Source organism: Pyrgilauda ruficollis, unplaced genomic scaffold (assembly GCF_017590135.1).
Source record: "Pyrgilauda ruficollis isolate IOZ18807 unplaced genomic scaffold, ASM1759013v1 scaffold101, whole genome shotgun sequence".
Taxonomy (NCBI): Eukaryota; Metazoa; Chordata; class Aves; order Passeriformes; family Passeridae; genus Pyrgilauda; species Pyrgilauda ruficollis.
In genome coordinates this window covers 1,124,542-1,143,550 of record NW_024508213.1, presented here as the reverse complement: position 1 = coordinate 1,143,550, position 19,009 = coordinate 1,124,542, and the positions used below count along the sequence as shown (strand labels likewise).

The following is a 19,009-nucleotide window of genomic DNA, read 5'->3' as shown; positions in this document are numbered from 1 at the left end:
TGGGAGCTGGACTAGATGGCTTGCTGAGACACCTGCCTCTGATGCAGAGCAGAACTGTCTGTGAGGAGAAAAGTCCCCAGGTAGCACTCACCGATTGGTGTGGGAATTGCAGTGCATGAACCAGCTGCGGTTGTTGTCCACATACATGGCCCATGCCTTGTCATCCTTGCCCAGCATCATGTCCTTGACCACGTTAATCCTGGCAATGCCAAAGGCTGGGTCCGGGTGGTTGTCGTAGCGGTCCACGTGAAGCTCCCAGTAATGCACGCCCTTGGAGAAGGCAGCGGTGCCCAGAACCACGCGGTCATCGTAGCTGTTGCAGGTGGCAGTCTGGTTGTCATTCGACAGCACTATGTCTCTGTGAGCTGAGGAGGGGTCAAAGGTGAACCACGCCACTGTGGAATGGGAAAAGGAAAGGTAGGATTAGATCAGGAGGGGCTGTGTCCATGTGTTGTCTGCTTAACTTCAGTAAGAAGGACAAAACTGTGCCTTTGTAAAGACCCCACTGTACTCTGAGGTAATAAAGATCCTCTTTCCTTGTTACTGTAGGCAGCTACACAAGATTAATCTGAGCTGGTACCCCTGCTGCTCTTCAGCTCAGAAGTGCTTTACATCATTTGCACTTGTTCCCCTGAAATTTAGCTGCTAAGGGTAGTGACATTCTGTCCACACACAGTAACAAGAGAGTCACTGAGGAGACACAGGCTGCTCCATGACATGGAAACTGCTCATGTCAGTGAATTGGTTCAGGATCGCCTTTAATGAAAATGGAGATTAGCTGTGTCCGTGATGGTTAGGATTGACTTCACTAGTTTATCAAAGTGAAGGGTTTTTTTTAAAAAAAAGAAAAAAAGGGCCCAAAAGCTCTTAAAGTATAAATATTTTATACTGGCCTATTTTGGCAACACAGCATAAAAGTGGAAGTGATAATAACATGCACATGTCAATTCATTATAATATCATTAATGAAGATGAACTTCCTGTAACGTCTGTATGGATGTCAGTATAATTACAGAGGAACAAGCATGAGTTCCCAACTCTGTATTATCAAACCTTGCAGGGAAATTGAAGCAGTAGTGAAGAAAAAGGCAAATCCCAAAGATGTATGTAGAAAGGGAGACAGAATGGAACAAAAAATATCCCATGAATTGCATAACTGCTTCTGTACGATAAAGAAAGTCTCTTAGTTAGATCCCTAGACTTTTACAGCCAACTAAAATCACACAACTTGAAGCGTTACTGATAATGGAAAATGCCAGTAGGTGTCAAATACATTAATGGGTGTAAAGGGATGAAAGTGTCCTGCCACTGAGACCTGCAGCTATTCATTTAGAAAGTGGCAAACCCCCAGCTCACCATCTGACGTCTGTAAAATTACTGTCTTGCTGTAAGGACCAATGCCCGAGGAGTTGAAAGCTTTGACTCTGGCATTGTAAGTGCTGTTGAAATGAAGGCCATCGATGGTGCAGAGGGTCTCCTTGCCAACATATACTTCCTAAACATTCCAAAAAGAACCAAAGACAAAAAGAGAGAGAGAGAGAGAGACAGAACGAGGGACATAGTTTAACATAGTTAAGACTTCTAAATACAAGCCAAAAGTGAACAGCTTCTCTTTGCCTCCCAGGATGAATGAGTTATGCTGCTATAATACAAACAGCCACAGCATGGGAGACATCAAGGATGGTCAGCACTGGACAAACTAAGGTGAAGATGAAGCTGGAAGGGTAATGCAATAAAGGGAAACACAAAAAGATCTTCATGCTCCTCTTATCCTAAATATCTACTCCAAATCACTATTTTGGAGAGTAGTCCCTGTATCTGACACACTGTGGCCACTATTTTATGTAAGACAAAAAAAGTGGGCATATAAGAATAAAAAAAACAAGAGCAGTTTTGTTTTGTTGAAAAGGTTCTCTCATGCCTAGGTTAAAATATAATTTCGAAACCTGAAAACACAGATGCAGAAGAAAATTAACTCCTAAAAGTTAGGATTACACGCATCACAAGATGAAACAGTATCTAGACAACAGAGACATCAAAAACATCTTCAAATTCTTATACAGCAAGTATTTCTGTAATGTGAAATATTTCAGAGGGAGGAAGATCTAGGCAGACCGATGAAGAGGATCAGATTATGCAGGCTACAATGAACTGAATGAAGCCTAGAAAAGCCTGTTTTGGCAGCAGGCTGAAAGATAATTCCTTTCCACCTCTGATGTCTCTGATTCTGTGAAATCTGTTGGTTTATGGAAGCAAAGGCACCAAAGTGCTTGAACCTGTCACTAAGCAAACCACTCAGATCCCAGTTTAGTAAGACTTTAGTAATGCCTAGGAATAGTTCTGATGGTTGAGGCTCTTTCATATAAACTCAAAAGGATGTGATGAGTAAGAAAGGAATTGATTAAGGTTTTCAGCAGGACATATGTTTGTCCTTTTTGCTACTATGGTGGCTGTTACAAACAACAAAATCTCTTGGGTCCTGAGTTAGCTGGTGATTGTTCATGGAGACAAAGAGTTTTAATATAATTACTTAGTTTACCTCCATGTCATAAGATATGCTGACTGTGAAAAAATTTTGTATTTGTTGAACAATTCTCACATTTTTTAATCCACTTCATTCTTACCACTGTTCACTGCTTTGGTTTATGCAGGTTGATGCTCTCTGCTTCAACAAAGATGTTCTTTAGATCCACCCATCAAATACTGATAAATTGCAGTCAATGTCTTTGCTTTCAGATATAGAATTCTCCATTTAAAAGGTCAGCAGACCCTAATTGCAATGGCACTGCTGAGAAGCCTGCCTTTTATTTTTTAACGGGTAAAATCAAGGATGTTTCTACTTCAGCAAGCAGAACATTCCCCTTAGAAGTTATCACCTTACATTTTTAAGAATTGAGATGGGTTTGTACCTTTTTCAATCCAAAACCTTAACATGGCGCTGCTGGCAGTCATAAAACCTTTGGTAGTACCAAAACTCACCCACAGAAATGAGCTTGGATACGCACCAGCTTGAAATCTTGTTATTCACAAGACATTAATACCACTTTAAAAAAGGTTTATCCTGGATAAACTGGATAAAAGATACTGGAATTCTAACACTTTATTCTAACTCTTCATTCATCACACACTGATAACCCTCTTACCTAGTAACATTGACTATATTGGTAGCTCTCAGCAGCCATTCACAAAAGTACATTTTCACACTTTCAGCAGTGGAAACCAGGCTCTTCAAATCCCTGTGAAACGTTACATGGACCAAGGAACTGAGGAGACCTTCCAAAAACCACAACGTCGTCTTCAAAATGCCCTGCCAATATTGCTGCCTCTTCTAATGAGGGGTGTCCAAATCAGGCACCTTTGCTGGCTATGGGTGCAGTGGTTTGGCAGATTCTTAGGTGGATCCATGCCAGGAAATTTTCAGCTTGAGAACTCTTTAGGTTTCCAGGGAGGAGCCAGTTTGCAGCTCCCAAAGAAATGCCATGACAGGTTTTTGGCAAAATTCCCTGTTTGTGAAGAGAGCAGCTGTACTCCACAATGATGTCCAGATGCTTTCAAGGCACCAGCCCCTAGGGAAAGCACTGGGCCAGCCTGGTCCCAGGCAACAGGAGCATGAAGCCTGCCTGAGGTAGAATGGCCACAGCTTCTAGGAGGACATGGCTGGAAGAAAACGGATTGAATTGCTTCTCTGGTTTGTTCATCAGGATGTGTCAAAAAAGTATGGGAGCCCATAAGCACCCTGCACCTGCAACCAGGAGCATCACGTTGTGGCATCACTCAGAGGATCTGGAAGGACAGCACTTAGGAAGCCTTTCTATATTTATCAATTCCATCAAGCCTGACAGTGGAAAAAGCTTCCATCAGCCTGGCCTCCCAGGGAAAAGATTTAGAAACCCTGTATTTTTATGCAGCATCATATTTTTACTCAGAAAATCAGGAAAGACTGAGTTGCATTTCTGGACCAAGAATGTCAGCTGTTGAAACATGAGAGTAAGGGCTTCAAAGAAATTTCTGGTTTGTGCAATGAACCACTTCCAGCTTCCCATATTCAGCAGGGTCATATGGGATTTTCTACTCTGTAATGCACTGGGCATACCTCAAGGTTCTATTTCCTAGAGTCCTGAGAACAACCTCAAACAAACTTCCTACCTAGGCCAGTGGTCCTTCTATTAAGCAGGATCTGCATTGCTTTCTCCACCAGCACAATGGAATTAGGGATGTTCTGACAACCCAGTCTTCCCTACCCCTCTCCCCCGCCTCAGACAGAAACAAATTCATATCTGGAGGAAACTCACATACAAAGAAACACAAATAAATGTGGAATGAAATTCTCACTCGGAATTGGCCACCGTCTCCATCATCAAGTTCCAAGATATAGCCCTCCACTGGGTTGTGGCTCAAAGGCGGCATCCTCCAGGCCAGTGTCACACTGTTGTTCCTGGTGCAACACTTCTCCAGCTGCAGTAATGGGACGGGTGGCACTGAAACAGGAACTGGGTACAGGTTAGTGTAACTCTGCCCGACCCCATTAGTCTGTGCTGTGAGCACTATGGCAACTGCTCATTCACCTCCTTCCCCTTGCATGGGAGCCAGTGTTTGTTAGGAAGAGAGTCCATTCTCTTCCTTGAAACAAAGGCAGTAAAATTACATAACAAAATGTTGTTACCCAGTTAGACAAATCATTTCACTGAAATATGTAGACAGAAATATATCTGGACTTGATTGTCGTGTCTCATAAGAACTGGAGTCTGGGGAATCCATGTGTGGTTTCCTTTCCAGGAGTCATTGTCTAGAAGAATTATTTTTTCACATCAGAGCACCCACTGTGCCTAAAAGGAGGGGCAGGGGATGTCTCAGGCCATAGGGTGGCAGAGGCAATGCTGCCAGGGAACCCAGTGCATTAACAAAGAATTGGGTTAACAAGCAGAGCAGCCACTCCTCCCAGCACAGCTGAGAGACAGCCTGAACTCCACCAAAAGCAGGAAAGCAATTCTTCACTACTGTTGTGGGGGGTTTTAAAATTCTGATTTACCACCCCTCCCTCTCCGCCTAGTTTTTCATCAAAGACACCTTGGATGTGTTATCTTTATGGCAACCATGCTTAAAATAAACTGTTGAAGCAAACTGTTCTGTTTGCAAACTTTATCTAAATCTCATGGTTCAGGTAGCAAAATCAACTTCTGCATCACAGGAGACTCCTCATGGAAATTACAAATGCAAATTTTTCTACCAACATGCCTTTTCAGTGACTTGCTCAGAAGAAACACCAAGAGACTGTTTACCAGACCAGCATCTTAAAAATAAAAAGAAACAGAGTAAAATATTCAGCTGTGTCTCTGTGGGAAAGACACCTCAATCCAACCTCTCCTAAACAAAACTAAACTCTCACTGTTCACTCTTTGCTGGCAATTATAAAGTGAAAATTTAGTCTTCTGGATAGACCTGGCATGCATCTTATGTTGAAACCATACAGGTTAAGTAGAATGCAAGTGATGCACAAAGCCTGCCTGGTCTTCTGCCCAAGGCTAAATTTTACCATTCAATATCTCAATATCTTTTCTGCTGAGAGCTCAATCATGTCTTAGAAGAAACTGAGTGCTCTGAGAATTCACTGGTTTAATAATATCGGTTTGCTTTTCTTTTATCTACTCTGCTTTGACCCTCTAGTTTATTTTCCTCCTTCTGTCTGCGTGAGAGCTAAGCCCTTGAGCTGTTCCTTTCGTCCTATTTTATGTTTCTGGATAAAAGAGGTTCATGTTCTGTGTAAAAAGCAGACTGTGGGAAAATGGATGCTACTGTGTGACAGGGCTGAGGCTTCACCCCCACTTTGGAAGTGACTCGAAAGTCAACATCACACTTGTGATAAACAGCACAGAAGCTACCACGGCTTTCCGCTGGCATTATCCATCACCACAGTGAACGCAGATGGTTGGTAGGCCCAGAAGAACGAAACAAAGGAGCTTTATAAATTAGCTCTTGAAGGTTTTTCTGTGAAAAGGAAGCCTTGTTCCTATTCCTTGATATTTAAGGATGATTCAGAGGGTGTCATAAATAAAAACCTGTTTGTTTTCTCACATGGAAAGTTCAGACTTTTCTCTAGAAGACACTGTGTCTGGAGAAGTCACAGAAATGTGACAAGAGTCAAAAACCTGAAAATGAGGAATTCAGAGGTAATGGGATTTCTTAGATGAACCATTTTAAGTTTAGAGTTTTGTCTGTGTTTGTTAACCTATGTATTCCTGGTGACTGACGAGCCTGGGAGAAGATAGGGCTCTATCAGCCATTCACACTCCTGCCACTTTTCCTAGCTGGTTAGCCCTCTCAGGAGGCATTTTTGTGGTCCTCCCCATTTCTGAGACTCCTCCTGGCAAGACTGGCTGAAAACCTAATTCCTGATGTTTCTAAGATGCAAAACAGATAATGTCCCTTCACATCTGAATAAACCACTAACCTTTTCACCTCTGAAAAAAACGTCATAACTCCTAGGAACACTGATAGGAGGCTTCCAAGAACTGTTCATTTAAAACACAATGCTGAAAAAAAAGAGCAGAGTTTTTGAGGGAGGGTACGTGTTTTACAATTTCCCCTTAACTATGTAAACAGGAATGCTGCCTAGGAATAAAATATGTTTTCATCCAGTAGAGTGCTGTTGTTCCCACTTCCCAGGGGAAGGATGAATTTTGGCTCAATGTGTGAGAGTCTCACATTTTGTGGGTAATCCATATCAGCCTCCTGCTCTCTTTGATCCAGCCTGTGGCCTGAACTGCACAACTCTCCTGAAGGAGAGGCAAGAAGCTCCTGCCAAGCAGCTGTGCAGCGTTGCTGCATGATGCTCTCTGTGCCTAACCTCCTGCTTCCTCTACTGGATGTGGACGGGCAGAGATTTGCCTTGATCTCAAATTCCCTATGGGAGGAGAAAAGATGAACACTTGTAAAAATCATAGGAAAGTGTGAAGTGAGTTGAATAATCAGGATACCAGTATATACTTCACAGCAAAAAGCAATGGAATAGGACTAAGGAAAGAAAAAATACAGGTTAAGTGCCAGGGAAAAAAAAGACTCAGATGTTAAATTACAGTTCTGTCCCACTTCTTGACCAATTTAAAGCTTTCAAGATATTTTCTGGAAGGAAAATATTAAAAATATAAAGGGAGAAATGATACTGCATTGGCGCGGCGGGACTTATTAATGAGTCTGAATGATGTCCAGCAATTTTAAAAGTGCTTCATGCAGGTTACTCTTTGATAAGAAATGTGACACTGACTAATGTCTCTTGTCAACAGAGTAGTTCCCAAAACACATTGCTCAACGCATCTCATGGCTGATCAGTCCCCTCACAGGGTACAGTAGGGCTGCTCTAAGATGTTGTCTTTTATCCTTCTAACGAGCAAGTGGTGCAATGACGTCGTCCACTTTCCCAGACTAGTTTTTAAAGGACTAAATGCACCGAAAGAATGGGATCCCCCAGAAACAGGAAAACTTTGACTTCCTCCAAAACTGCAGTACAGCCCTGGAATAGCTTGAGTCACTGCTGTAGCAAGTGCCTTACAAACAGTGTTAGGAGAGAAGGAGAGACCACAAGGAGCTGAGCCCATGACATAGAGCAGAAAAAAACAGAGGTAAAGCTTAAGATGAAACAGCTGTTCTTTAATTATCAGGGCATACAGCTTATGCCTGGAGAAGTAGAGATTTGTGGCAGATGTGTCTGGGGAATCTTCATGGTTTGCAGAAGAGGGAAGGAGTCACTCAGGACAAGGAGGTATAAGGGGTATATGAAGGAATGTTCAGAGGTGGTACAGAAAAGTAGAGTAGCTATATATTTTCCTCTTTTGTAACTAGTCCTGTTTTTCAGCCAATGAAGACTGCATGCCAGTTACAGCTGTGTGAACAAAACAGACCCAGAATGTGCATTTGCCTGTGCCAATAGCTCTAACTGAGAATATGTGAAGTACACATTAAGCCAGGCATCAGAGGACAGGAATTTTGTGACAAGGCACTCTGTAAAAGCAACAGAGAGAAGAAAACATGGACAGAGAAAATTATCTGGGAAAGTTCAAAATGCCAGCAACTACTAGAGCTGTGTGAGTGTCTCTCAGGTCAGCCGGCCCAGCGAGTGTGGGACTCAGTGAGACCCTTTGATCAACATGGCTGCCTAAGCATTACTTCTGCACCTATCACATCTCTGCACATTTAATTTGTTCTCAGATTGCTTCTTCTTTCTGTGAAAAAGAAAAAGAACCCTATGATCTTTATTTTTTAGATGAGCTTTAGATCTGTGCTTATAGAGAATGCATCAGTAATGTAAATGAACATGTCATCAAAGCAAATGCAAAGTGATTTGTTCTCATTTTCATTCTTTGTCTAACACAGTGAATCAATGTTTACTTACAAGCATGCTTTCACTCTAAATGACCCATGCAAGCTCAATGAGGTTGAATGAGGCCAGAGTTTGAAAAAAAAAAAAGAAATTCAGTCATGTACTAAGCACTGATAACAATAATACAGTATGACATTGCAAAGCTTTTGAAAAAAAAAAAAGAAAACAAAACAATTTACAGGTGGAAAAGCCATGCTTGCCCTGTTCTCCTAGATCTCCCCAAAACTTCCTTTACAGACCATTGACATCTTTAAAGCATCTGCTCTTGTCAGATCAACCAGTAAAATGACTTCATAACACTCACCTCAACACCAACATTTGGCAAAGACTGATGACTTGGTGTGCTGGTGTAGGTAGGATTGAAGAAAGAGGAGCAGATGTGAAGAGACATACACATTTTTTCTTTGTGAAACTGGATGCTCAGAAATATGGAAGTCACAGAATCACATATTGTGTGATTGGTCAGTTTGGAAGGGACCACAGGGAGTCATCTGGTCCAACTTCCTTGCTCAAACAGGGACATCCTAGAGCACATGGCACAGGACTGTGTCCCTACAGTTCTTGAATTATCTCCAGTGAGGGAGGTACCACAACCTCTCTGGGCAATCTGTTCCAGTGCTCATGGTGATAAAGAGCAAAACATCACCATGCAACTGCAGCTTCTCCTTACAGTCAGCAAAGGGATGTTCCCAATCAGTTTGGGCGCTTGCTCCTGAAATGCTGAGCTGATTACTCTGTGATACCTGTATTTCTAGATTCAAGACCGCTCTGCATGAGAAAATGCAAATAGTGCATCTAAAGAAGGCCAAATCATGCCTGGCAAATTTGGTGGCCCTCTATGACAGAATAACAGCAGTGGCAGATGAGGGAAGATGATCTGGTGTCACCTACCTGGACTTGTGCAAAGCATTTGACACTGTCCCACATGACATCCCTGTCTCTAAAATGGAGAGACAAGAATTTTAATGGATGGACCTCTCAGCTGATAAGGAATTGGCTGGATGGCTGCACTGAAACTGTGTGATCAATGGCTTCATGTACTGTGTCCATCTCCAGGGCCCCCAGCATAAGAAGGACATGGAACTGTTGGAGCAGGTCTGGAAGAGGGCTACAAAGGTGATCAGAGGGCTGGAGCATATCTCCAATGAAGACAGGCTGAGAGAGCTGGGGTTGCTCAGCCTGAAGAAGACTCCAGGGAGACCATATTGTGGCCTTCCAGTACCTAAAGGGGGCTACTAGAGAGCTGGAGAGGGAGTTTCCACAAGGCCATCTGGTAATGGGACAAGGGAGGATGGCTTCAAAATGAAAGAGAGAGGGTTTAGATTACATATCAGGAGGAAAGTCTTTACTGTGAGGATGGTGAGGCACTGGAACAGGGTGCCCAGGGAAGCTGTGGATGCCCCTTTCCTGGAAGTGTTCAAGGTCAGGCAGGATGGGTCTCTGAGCAACCTGATCCAGTGAAAAGTGACCCTTCCTGTGAGAGGGGGTTGGGACTAGATGATCCTTAAGGTTCCCTTCCAACCCAGACCATTTTATGATTCTTAAATAATGCAGAGGTCATAGAATAAAGTTTCAGAAGAAAAAAAAAAGGCCAAAGTGTCAGACTGAGAAGTTCAAATGGAAATAGACTTGCTGTTGTAAATGAAGAAAGATAAATACATGTCTATATACTAAACACTCCCCAATACCTACAACTGCTAGCTTGGAACTGGTCAGCGGTTTGTTCTGCTTGGGCACACAGAGGTGTGAAGTGTGAATGCCATCCCTTATGCACCTTAAGGAATGGTGGCCAGGTTAACACCCATTCCACTATTCTTTGCATGGTGTGGGCATGATCACACTGGTTGTGCTGACCAACCTGATGGGACATGCAACAGACAATCCCTGGTCAGGACCAAGACAGCTCAAGCAAAAGCCCTTCCTGAGGGCTAACCCTGCCTCTGGGGAACAAAGCCCAAGGGTGTTTGGAAGCTCTGCACAGGTTTGGGCTGCAAAAGTCCTGTCTTCTTCTCTGCCCCTCAGATTGTGTCTAACTCAGCACCAGAGCTTCCCTGCCATCTTATGATAAATGAGAGCGTAGCAGATAACACTACATAAGCACAAGTGAATCTGGCTCAATTAAAGTTTTGTAACTCTTCAAGTTTAAAGGCAGGTGGATGCCCACAAGCCAAATACCTAAGCTGCTCTCACCTCAGGTAACCTGTGGTTAATAGCAATCTACATGACTAGTTTAACCATATTTTTCCTATGTTTGTAAAGGAGAGTGGTGGGAGATTAGTATTAAATATATTTCACAATAAACATGGCTAGCATTAAACATAAACTGATTTTAAAAAGACACATGCAGACAGCATTCAGAGGAATTTTATCAGTGTTATTCCTTCTCTTTTGACCCCACTTGCCTGTCTGACAACATTTCAAAGGAGCAGTTCACAGATGTTTATTGAATAACTTTAACACAGCCTGTTTATGCCAAGACGCAAAGCATTCTTGGTGAGCAGACTCTGGCCTTTAACTGTTTGTACATTGTTTCTCCACATATCCGCCAAATTATCCACCCTAATTACTTCATCTTGGGTGTCTTAGATGCAGAATTAGGCCCAGAGAGAACACATAAGTGGAACAAAGTTCTATATGCTTGCTCAAAACAAAACAAAAAAAGCACATCTGACATCACTACACGAATATCCTTAACTCATTCACTGACTTCTGGCAGCCTCTATCCTGTCACCCACATGTACAATTAAGGCTTGAATCACCACTGAGAGAAGCTAATGACATCATTCCCAGAGACCACAATGGCTTTCAAACCCTACTGTTCTATGGATCTGTCTAATTCTGATGCCGTTCTCAGCCTGCTCCACATAAACTAACCCCATTAAAAGCTCATTATGTTAATTTTCTTTTTTTTTATGTCAGTGACATGTCCTGTTTATCAGCTTCTCCTTTTAGATACATTTTTTAACCTCAGTTCCCTCTAGCTTGTCCATCAGAATGATTCAGATACCTGGAACCATGGAATGGTACAGCCATGGAGGTACTTTCCCCTTGTAAATCTCTTCCTCGTGATTTTTTTTTTTTTTATTAAGATGGGCAATTTTTGCATCACAGTCCAGATAGAAGTTAAAGATCAAAGGCTGGGGTTTTTTTTTTCCTATTCAAGCATGTGTGTGTGTGTATGTGTGTGTGTAATATTTATCTTCTACTTCAGCTGTTTCTGACAAGATAGGGGTAACTGGTATCTTGAATTAACCATGTCAAACCAGGGAATACTACAAAATGGCATGAAGTTTCATGCAGCTCATGTCTTATTAATCTCCAAAGCCCTACTCTGAAGAAGTTATCTTTACAGATCTTTAAGTGCATCTGGTATTTCTATCTGAGCTTGTTCAGCTCAGATAGAAATACCAGATGCACTTAAAAATTATATATGTGAGGGGAGCACACCTTTCCAGGAAACATCTGAATTTGCCTGAAAACCTTTTAAAACTATCCAGCAAATTCAATTCCTCCTTTGGTGTCCTCACACTTCCCAGCACTGTTTCAACACATGCATGAAAAACAGGAAAAGGAAAATCATAGAAGCTCACCCCTACATTTCATCTGAATAAAATCCAGCTGGTGAATTGACTGCAGTAAAGGTTCACTATCCAGAGTCAAGTCAAACTCAGCAGATACTTTTGGCTCCAAGGCTCCTTTGACCCACTGTTCCTGAGATACCTGAACACGCTTGATTAAAGCATCTGAAATCTGAAAGAGAGTACCAGGTTTATAATGAAATGGCAGACACACACATTAAAAATGACAGAATGTCTGTGAGATGCAGAACAAAGGAAACGGGATTAAAGCAGCAAAACAGATGAGATGGGATCTGGTCATTTTGGGGTGAGGTCCATTTAGGTTGCATCCTTTCATCTTGTCTTTTCAAAATAAATATCATATTAGGCTAGGAAAGTTAAAACTGCATTTATAAAGCCTGCTAAGATTATGTTGTGTGTCATGCCTTTGAATGCCACACATAATTCTGTACTCTGTCCTCTGATCTGCATGGTCTACTTTTGTTCTCCTGTTTTAAAAGAAGTTGCACAAAGAGAGGATTAAATGTTTGAGTCTCTTCATTCAGGAGAGATGATTCAGCGGATGAAAGGTAAAGGATTAAAAAAAGAAAATGGTAAGGAAGGTGTATATTACTCACAGTGTGGGTGATAAATTGTCAGATAGATTTTCACATATATGATGGATTTTCTACCATTACATCAAAACTGAATTTAATTTTTAAAGCTTTGCTCTAGCTCAGCCCACAGACAATCAGACCAGAAGTCAAACTAAAATGATCACAACAGACACTTCAGGAAGTTAAATTCTGGCTCTGTGGAAATGAATGAACTCAACTGTCCTTGAGTTCAGTGAAGCTGCCATTTGGATATCTGGAGTCCCTGACAGTGAACTTCCTGTAAGTCACAGAGAGTAGAAATTTTTTCTGGGTATAACAGAGAGAGTTTTCCTTTGTTGCAGGAATTTGGATACTTTTCCTCATTACTTTTATTGAGGACACTCCTGTCTGAGCCCCTGCATCAACAGCTCCTAATCAGTCTGTGCAGTAGGTGGAGGAGCATCCCACAACTCCTGCAACCTCAGAGTCACTTACTGGGATTCTGGATCCCTTGGCCATGTCTCAATAACCTGGCTGCAGGAGTAGTTGCTCAAAGTAATGCAGTGCCTGAGTGTCTGCTGGCTGTCTTGAAAGCATCATTAGATAAACCAGGAAAAAGTAAAAACAAAAATGGTTTGTGTTTTTTTTTTTTAATAAGGGGGGCTGCAAAAACTGAAGCCACAGAAGTTATAGGGAAAATAAGTTGAAAAGAAAGTAAAGCATATATCTAGATAGCATGTAGGTAAGACCTAAAGGTTTGGTTTGTCCTGTAGTGTCCAACCAACAGCCTGTTAAAAATCTGTGTAAGCTTGACATTAATCTACACCACACATTCCCCTCTCTTGCCTGAGACCAGACATGACAGTAACAATCAGTCTGGAGTGCTAATAGGTTTAAGTTGGCTAATTCTCATCCTGTTTTTTTAGAGATGCTCTGACAAACCCTTGACACTCTATGCATTCATGTGTGCAAGTCATTTTGTGGTGTACCTTTCTTTTTAGGCAATAAATAAGGCAACAAAACTACTAGGGCAAAATAAAGTTATTAATAAACATATAAGAATAAATTAAGCAAAATAATTTATGTGAAAAAACACTGTTACGTTTTGTCTCATCAGTAGACATTTTCACTGTTTGCACCTAAGAAACAATATCCTGCAAGTTAAGGCAATTATTGGCTAGGCCATATTTTGCAAAGGAAAGGTACCTGGAGCTGCCACAGGTCTTGATGCAACAATCTCAGAGAAGTAAAGCTACCTGCAGCCCCTTCACACTAGATTTCCTTACAGGGGAGGCGCCGAAAGGACTCTTTTACATGGGAAAGCAAAGGGGAGAAGCACAAGGGAGAGAAGTACTACTCTGCTGAGTCACTGACCTCTCCAAACTAATTAGAGATCTCTGTGAGGCCCTGTGTTGGGTTTCCCAGACGAGAATAAAATAAAACTCTGCAAAAAGCTATTATTAGCTGCATAGCATCTTTTTCTCAGCCCAGAAGGACGGGCTGGCAAGAGGAAAGACATCACGAGTTAGGGGAGTGGTGTGACCACTAACTCCCCACTTCAGTCAGGATGCAGCTGTTAAAGCCATCTCTTTGCCGGGACACTCATGCGGTCACCAGGCTCTCTGAGTTTTTAGACAGTACTTACAGGAGTTAAGGTGGACCTGCCTTGGAGGTGGAAGGGGTTAATTAACAAAACCACACATTTTTAGACTTAGCTTTAATGTATTTCTTTTCTTTTCCCCCCAGAACATTACGAAGAAAACTACCTGTAAAAACCCAGAGGGATCATTTTCTTTGATAACCTCTAAGCAGTATTCCATAAGCCCTGTTGACTGGCGTAGCTTCAGTGTACAGTGATTTATCTGGTCCCAAACAACCTGGAAAACAAATATCAGTACAGTTCTGTGACTGCCTCAGCTTGCAGTGAATTGTATAAAATTATTTCAGAAGAGACAAGGAATGGGAAAGTGTGTTAAATCTATGCTTAATTTAGCTGCCATATGGCCATTGCCGTATCTCCATCAGCTTCACTCACTTGCTCTGTATTGTAAATAGCAATAATTAGCTTGGCAAAATGTTGTGCACAGGGAATCTCAATTTTCAGAGCAGATTAATTTCTCAAAGATTAGGCTTGCTTGGGGCAGAGAGGGCACAGAACATGTCTCTGCATTTGCAGTGATCACATTTCCAGTCACACTTTCACTAACATCTGAGCTTTTAAGAAGTCCTTCACTTCAGAGGCAAACTGCTGGAGTGGTTTCTCGCAGATCAAACCCTAACATTCTCTTCACAATTTGTCATTGAACCTGCTCTGATTAAGAACACATTGCTGGAATTAAGAAATTCCATTTTTCCAGATTTTGGCCTTGATTCTGCTGCCACATGGCTGTGGACTAGAACTAGTAGCACTGTGTTCTGTAGGACAACTTGTGACAGCAATAAACTGCAGGGTTTGCTGTGCTGTCAGCAGTATGTCCTAAGTGCTGGTTCTTTTTTAAGCAAGCTGAATGCTGATCTCAGGTGGATTTTGTTAACTGATATGTTAGATAATCCATTTCACTTTTTCCTTCTGTCTTAGGTACTTTTAATGTGAATGGTACTAAAGTACCTCAAATCACATAAAGATCAGCATTTTAAGAAATGTGTCTAGTTAAATATTTCTTGACTGCCACTTCATTCAAACAGTTTAGATTTCTTCTTGCCATCTCCACTGACAGCATTTCTTTAAAATATTTTGAGTAGCTCATGTATTTCTGGAGGTGGCTTACCTGAATTTACAGATTCAAGGAGATATCAAAATCACAACTCTTTACTTTGGCAGAAGGTGCCAAAATCCAAAAAACCACAGATAAGCACCTCTCAAAAGACAGCCCCAAACCATCAGATAAATAAAGACTGATGGCCTGATTCAACAAACAGCTGAAGTATATCCATCATATAATGTGCACAGGCACAGTTCCATTAAACAGCTGAACTGGAACCTGCTAAAAGAACTTTAGAATTTGGTCACTAGGAGATTTCATGGTGTAAAGGGTTGGGGAACTTGACAAACCACACCAGGTATCTATCAGCAGCTGTGCTGATCTGATGAGAGGAGTACTCACCTTCAGCTTGTGCTCACGTTCCTTGGTGACCTTTGTGAGCAGTTTTGCCTTTTGCCGTGTTAACGCATCAACCAAGGCATCGCACTGAGCCACGAGACAGGCTTCATAATCCAACCCATTCTCCTACAACAAGGACAGAGTCAGACCCATCAGAGAAAGCACAGTTTGCAGATTAAACTACTGTTCATACCTGCTTTTCTGTTCAGAAAAGATTTCCTTTCAAGACCCTCAGCATTTTTGTTGCCATTCTGATTTCATTACAGCTGTACCAGTAATAGCTGCATGCTGTAAAATGAAATAATAACATGCTATGCCACAAATGGTCTTATTCAAAACCATGATTTACTGGCACTTTCCTGACAACAGATGTAGTACAACATAATGTAAATGCTGAATGTAACATACACAGTGCACACATACATAAGAGGATTCTGCTCCAATCTGTTTTAATTATCCCACTGTAGCAACTTTGAAATCACTGGCTCTGTACCACAGCAATTAGAACAGAACTATGGACCAGAATCTGGTCTACTGGCTTATTACAAGGAAATTAATGAGGTACAAAGCCCTAAGGTTTGTGTATTGCTTCGAGTACTTTTTATAAAACAGCTAGCACTTGGCAGTGGAGCTATGTACTTGATTAGCTTTTAAAAAAAGAGGCAACTTTCTATTCACATTATGGTAAAATTCTTTGCTAGGCAGAAACCAGCATGAGGTATACAACACTGAGCCTTTAGTAGGCTCTGGGAACAATTTAGCATTACATAAATCCCTGGAACTGCTTCTGTAGTATCCATTCAAAGGAAGACTGTCCCTCACCTCCTCTGCTCATGAGACTAGAAGGAGAAAATTTTCAAGCTCCTCTTCCAAGGAGATATTTAGGTGTGCTATCAGCTTTCCTCCCAAATACCCCAATTAAAAAGAGAAAAAAAATCATTAAATGTGAGAAGATTTTAAGCATGTACTGAAGGAGAAGCACCTCTTTGCTAAGACATTGTACTCCCCTAACTCATTACTATCTCTTAGCTCTTTTGCTTTTCTCTTATTTCCTATTCATTTGCTTTGTCTTCTTTATTTTGAGTTCAAAATGTTCAGCACTGTACTCCCTTCCCTCACTGTCACCCGTGCATCCCATTCTCCAGCTGACGGATGCAGGGTCAGTGTTCCCTGAGGAGCCCCCACTGCAGTCCTGGACCTGCCGGCGAGATGTGGGCGGGGGTTTATCTGGGGGTGGGGAGACACCAGACTGCTCAGTTCCTGCTCACAGGTTTGTCTTAGACTCTTCCTCTTTGCATCTCTCCCTCCTCGGCTTGTGTCACACCCAGCTCCCCCTCAAGCCCATTTCCATCCCTGAAGTTACTCCTGAAGTGCTGGTTGTGCACAGAGCCTGAATCAGTCGGTGGCTGTAGTCCACTGCATCATTTCTCTCCTCATTTTCTGCTCACACATCAAATGGGGTGTTTGGCGATATGCCTCCTTCAAGTGAGAAAGTATGAAATTGTTACAGCAGATGGGAAAATAGGAAAATCAGATCATGACAGCAACAAGGAGAAGCAAGCAACAGGAGTAATGAGGAACAGGCAGTATCTGAAAAGACTAAGAGATATAAAAGTGACCTCAGAGAAGAGAAAGGCAGGAAAAAAGATGGGGAAACAAGAGATCTGCAAAGCAGAGAAAAGAAAAATAGATGGCTAATTTGCAAACTGCCCCAGGTAAGATGAAAGTGAGGTTCCTGGTAGCTCTGGAAAACTCAAGAGAGGAGATAAAGAGTGTGGATGGATGCCTGGTCTGCAGCGCATTGAGACAGGATAATAAAATCTACATATTCCTTGCTCCTTTGTGTAAAAGTATTACAAAAATACATTTTTGCTGAGGGCTAAATGTCCATATGCGAGTGTGGCAGCCATCATAAGATTTCTACTCTAAATAACCTGCTCTGAGATACATATGTCTGGCTATGAACCTATGCACAAAGGCTATATCTGTTCCCCCACAACATAATAGTACAAGAACTGGTTTTTGTCCAAATGTCAAAAGGCACAGACTGGCTCATGATACATCTAAACCCTTTCCCCTCGAAGAGCATGGCTGTACCAAACCTGACTATCAGGAGCATTCCCTGGTATGTGCTATGATCAAAACTCGAACATCGCATGAGAAGAGTGCAATTTGTCACAGGAGGCAACCATTCCAGGGAGCTCCTTAAGGGTTAAATTGTGTGGGTAATCATCTTGGAGCCCTGCCCCAACCTTGTTTTACTTAGGAAAAGTAAAACAAGACTGGGGCATGGCTCCAAGATGATCAGCTTGATCCAAGATGATCAGATAATATGCAGCTGATTAGTCCTGCTTTTTTTGTTTGCTGAAATTTGATGTTTCACTCAGGCACAGAACGAAGATTGGCTCAACATGTGAGGGTCAGATTCAGATTTGTGCCCAGATTTGGCTAAATGTTAGAGGGTACTGCTGGATATAATTTTCTCTTCTGAGCTCTCCTCTAGCATTTTAAGCAGCAAACAGCATCAAATAAATGGCTTGGTCTTTTGATCCAATTGTAGCAGCTCCCTTATGCAGAGCAATTTGGCAGTGATTTTTCTGAAATACATTAAATGATTTTACAGCATAGTCATAAACAGTCATAACAGGCCACTTCTAGGTTTCAGGAGGGAAAAATACATTTGTATTGGAGCTAGATGACTCAGGAAAGATTGGTGATAGCCTACTGTTTTGGATGGGTTATCCCATCCTAAAATAGCTGTTCATATCTACAGGAAGAAATGCTCTCTAGAGGTGCCTGTCTTTTCTCCTTGGACAGTGGAATAAGTAGACTACATAACTATGAGAGCTACATAATTTATTAAATGGGTAAACCAGCTGAGAGAGACCTCACACTATAGCCAAAATACAGCACATTGCAAATTCCAGTCAGTGGCTTTGCATAGTTTCTTTCAGTTAAATGTCCTTTAATTTTACCAGTTTCTCATTTTGGTGTGTTCCCTTCCCCACGTGGCTGTGGGAGACTGAGGGTGTGTTGTTAGGCTGCCCTGAGGCAACCCAAGAGCTTGGGCATCTCTTGTGGTACAAATTCATCCTCTGGGGTTTTAAGATGAATACTTTAATGAATAAATAACAAACTTTTTGTATTTCTGCTTTGGTTTTTTGTTACCAACAAGCGCAGGACTTATTGATGAAAGATGAGCAAGCAGCAGAGTGGACTACTGAAGAGCAGGTGATGCATATCCCATCTCTGTCAAGCATTGCTGCAGCAGAAAACAAGTGTCCCCTCCTGAACACTGTGCAGCTCAAACTAGAGTGGCACATTTCCAGGTACACTCCGCAGGGCGAGAAGGACCTTGAGGATCATCTGACCTCTAGCACT

The 19,009-nt window shown here is 41.9% G+C and overlaps 1 protein-coding gene across 2 annotated transcripts in view; it reads right to left on the bottom strand.

The window, feature by feature from the left end:
- TRIM67 (tripartite motif containing 67) overlaps window positions 1-19,009 on the bottom strand; it is a 33,762-nt gene that overhangs the window by 7,928 nt on the left and 6,825 nt on the right. For both annotated transcript variants that reach the window (XM_041468714.1, XM_041468721.1), the window contains 6 exons: window positions 15,632-15,754; window positions 14,294-14,404; window positions 11,965-12,124; window positions 4,333-4,478; window positions 1,357-1,495; window positions 92-395 (listed from right to left, as the gene is read on the bottom strand). In XM_041468714.1, the coding sequence (XP_041324648.1) occupies window positions 92-395; window positions 1,357-1,495; window positions 4,333-4,478; window positions 11,965-12,124; window positions 14,294-14,404; window positions 15,632-15,754 (983 nt within the window). The remainder of the gene's footprint in view (window positions 1-91; window positions 396-1,356; window positions 1,496-4,332; window positions 4,479-11,964; window positions 12,125-14,293; window positions 14,405-15,631; window positions 15,755-19,009) is intronic.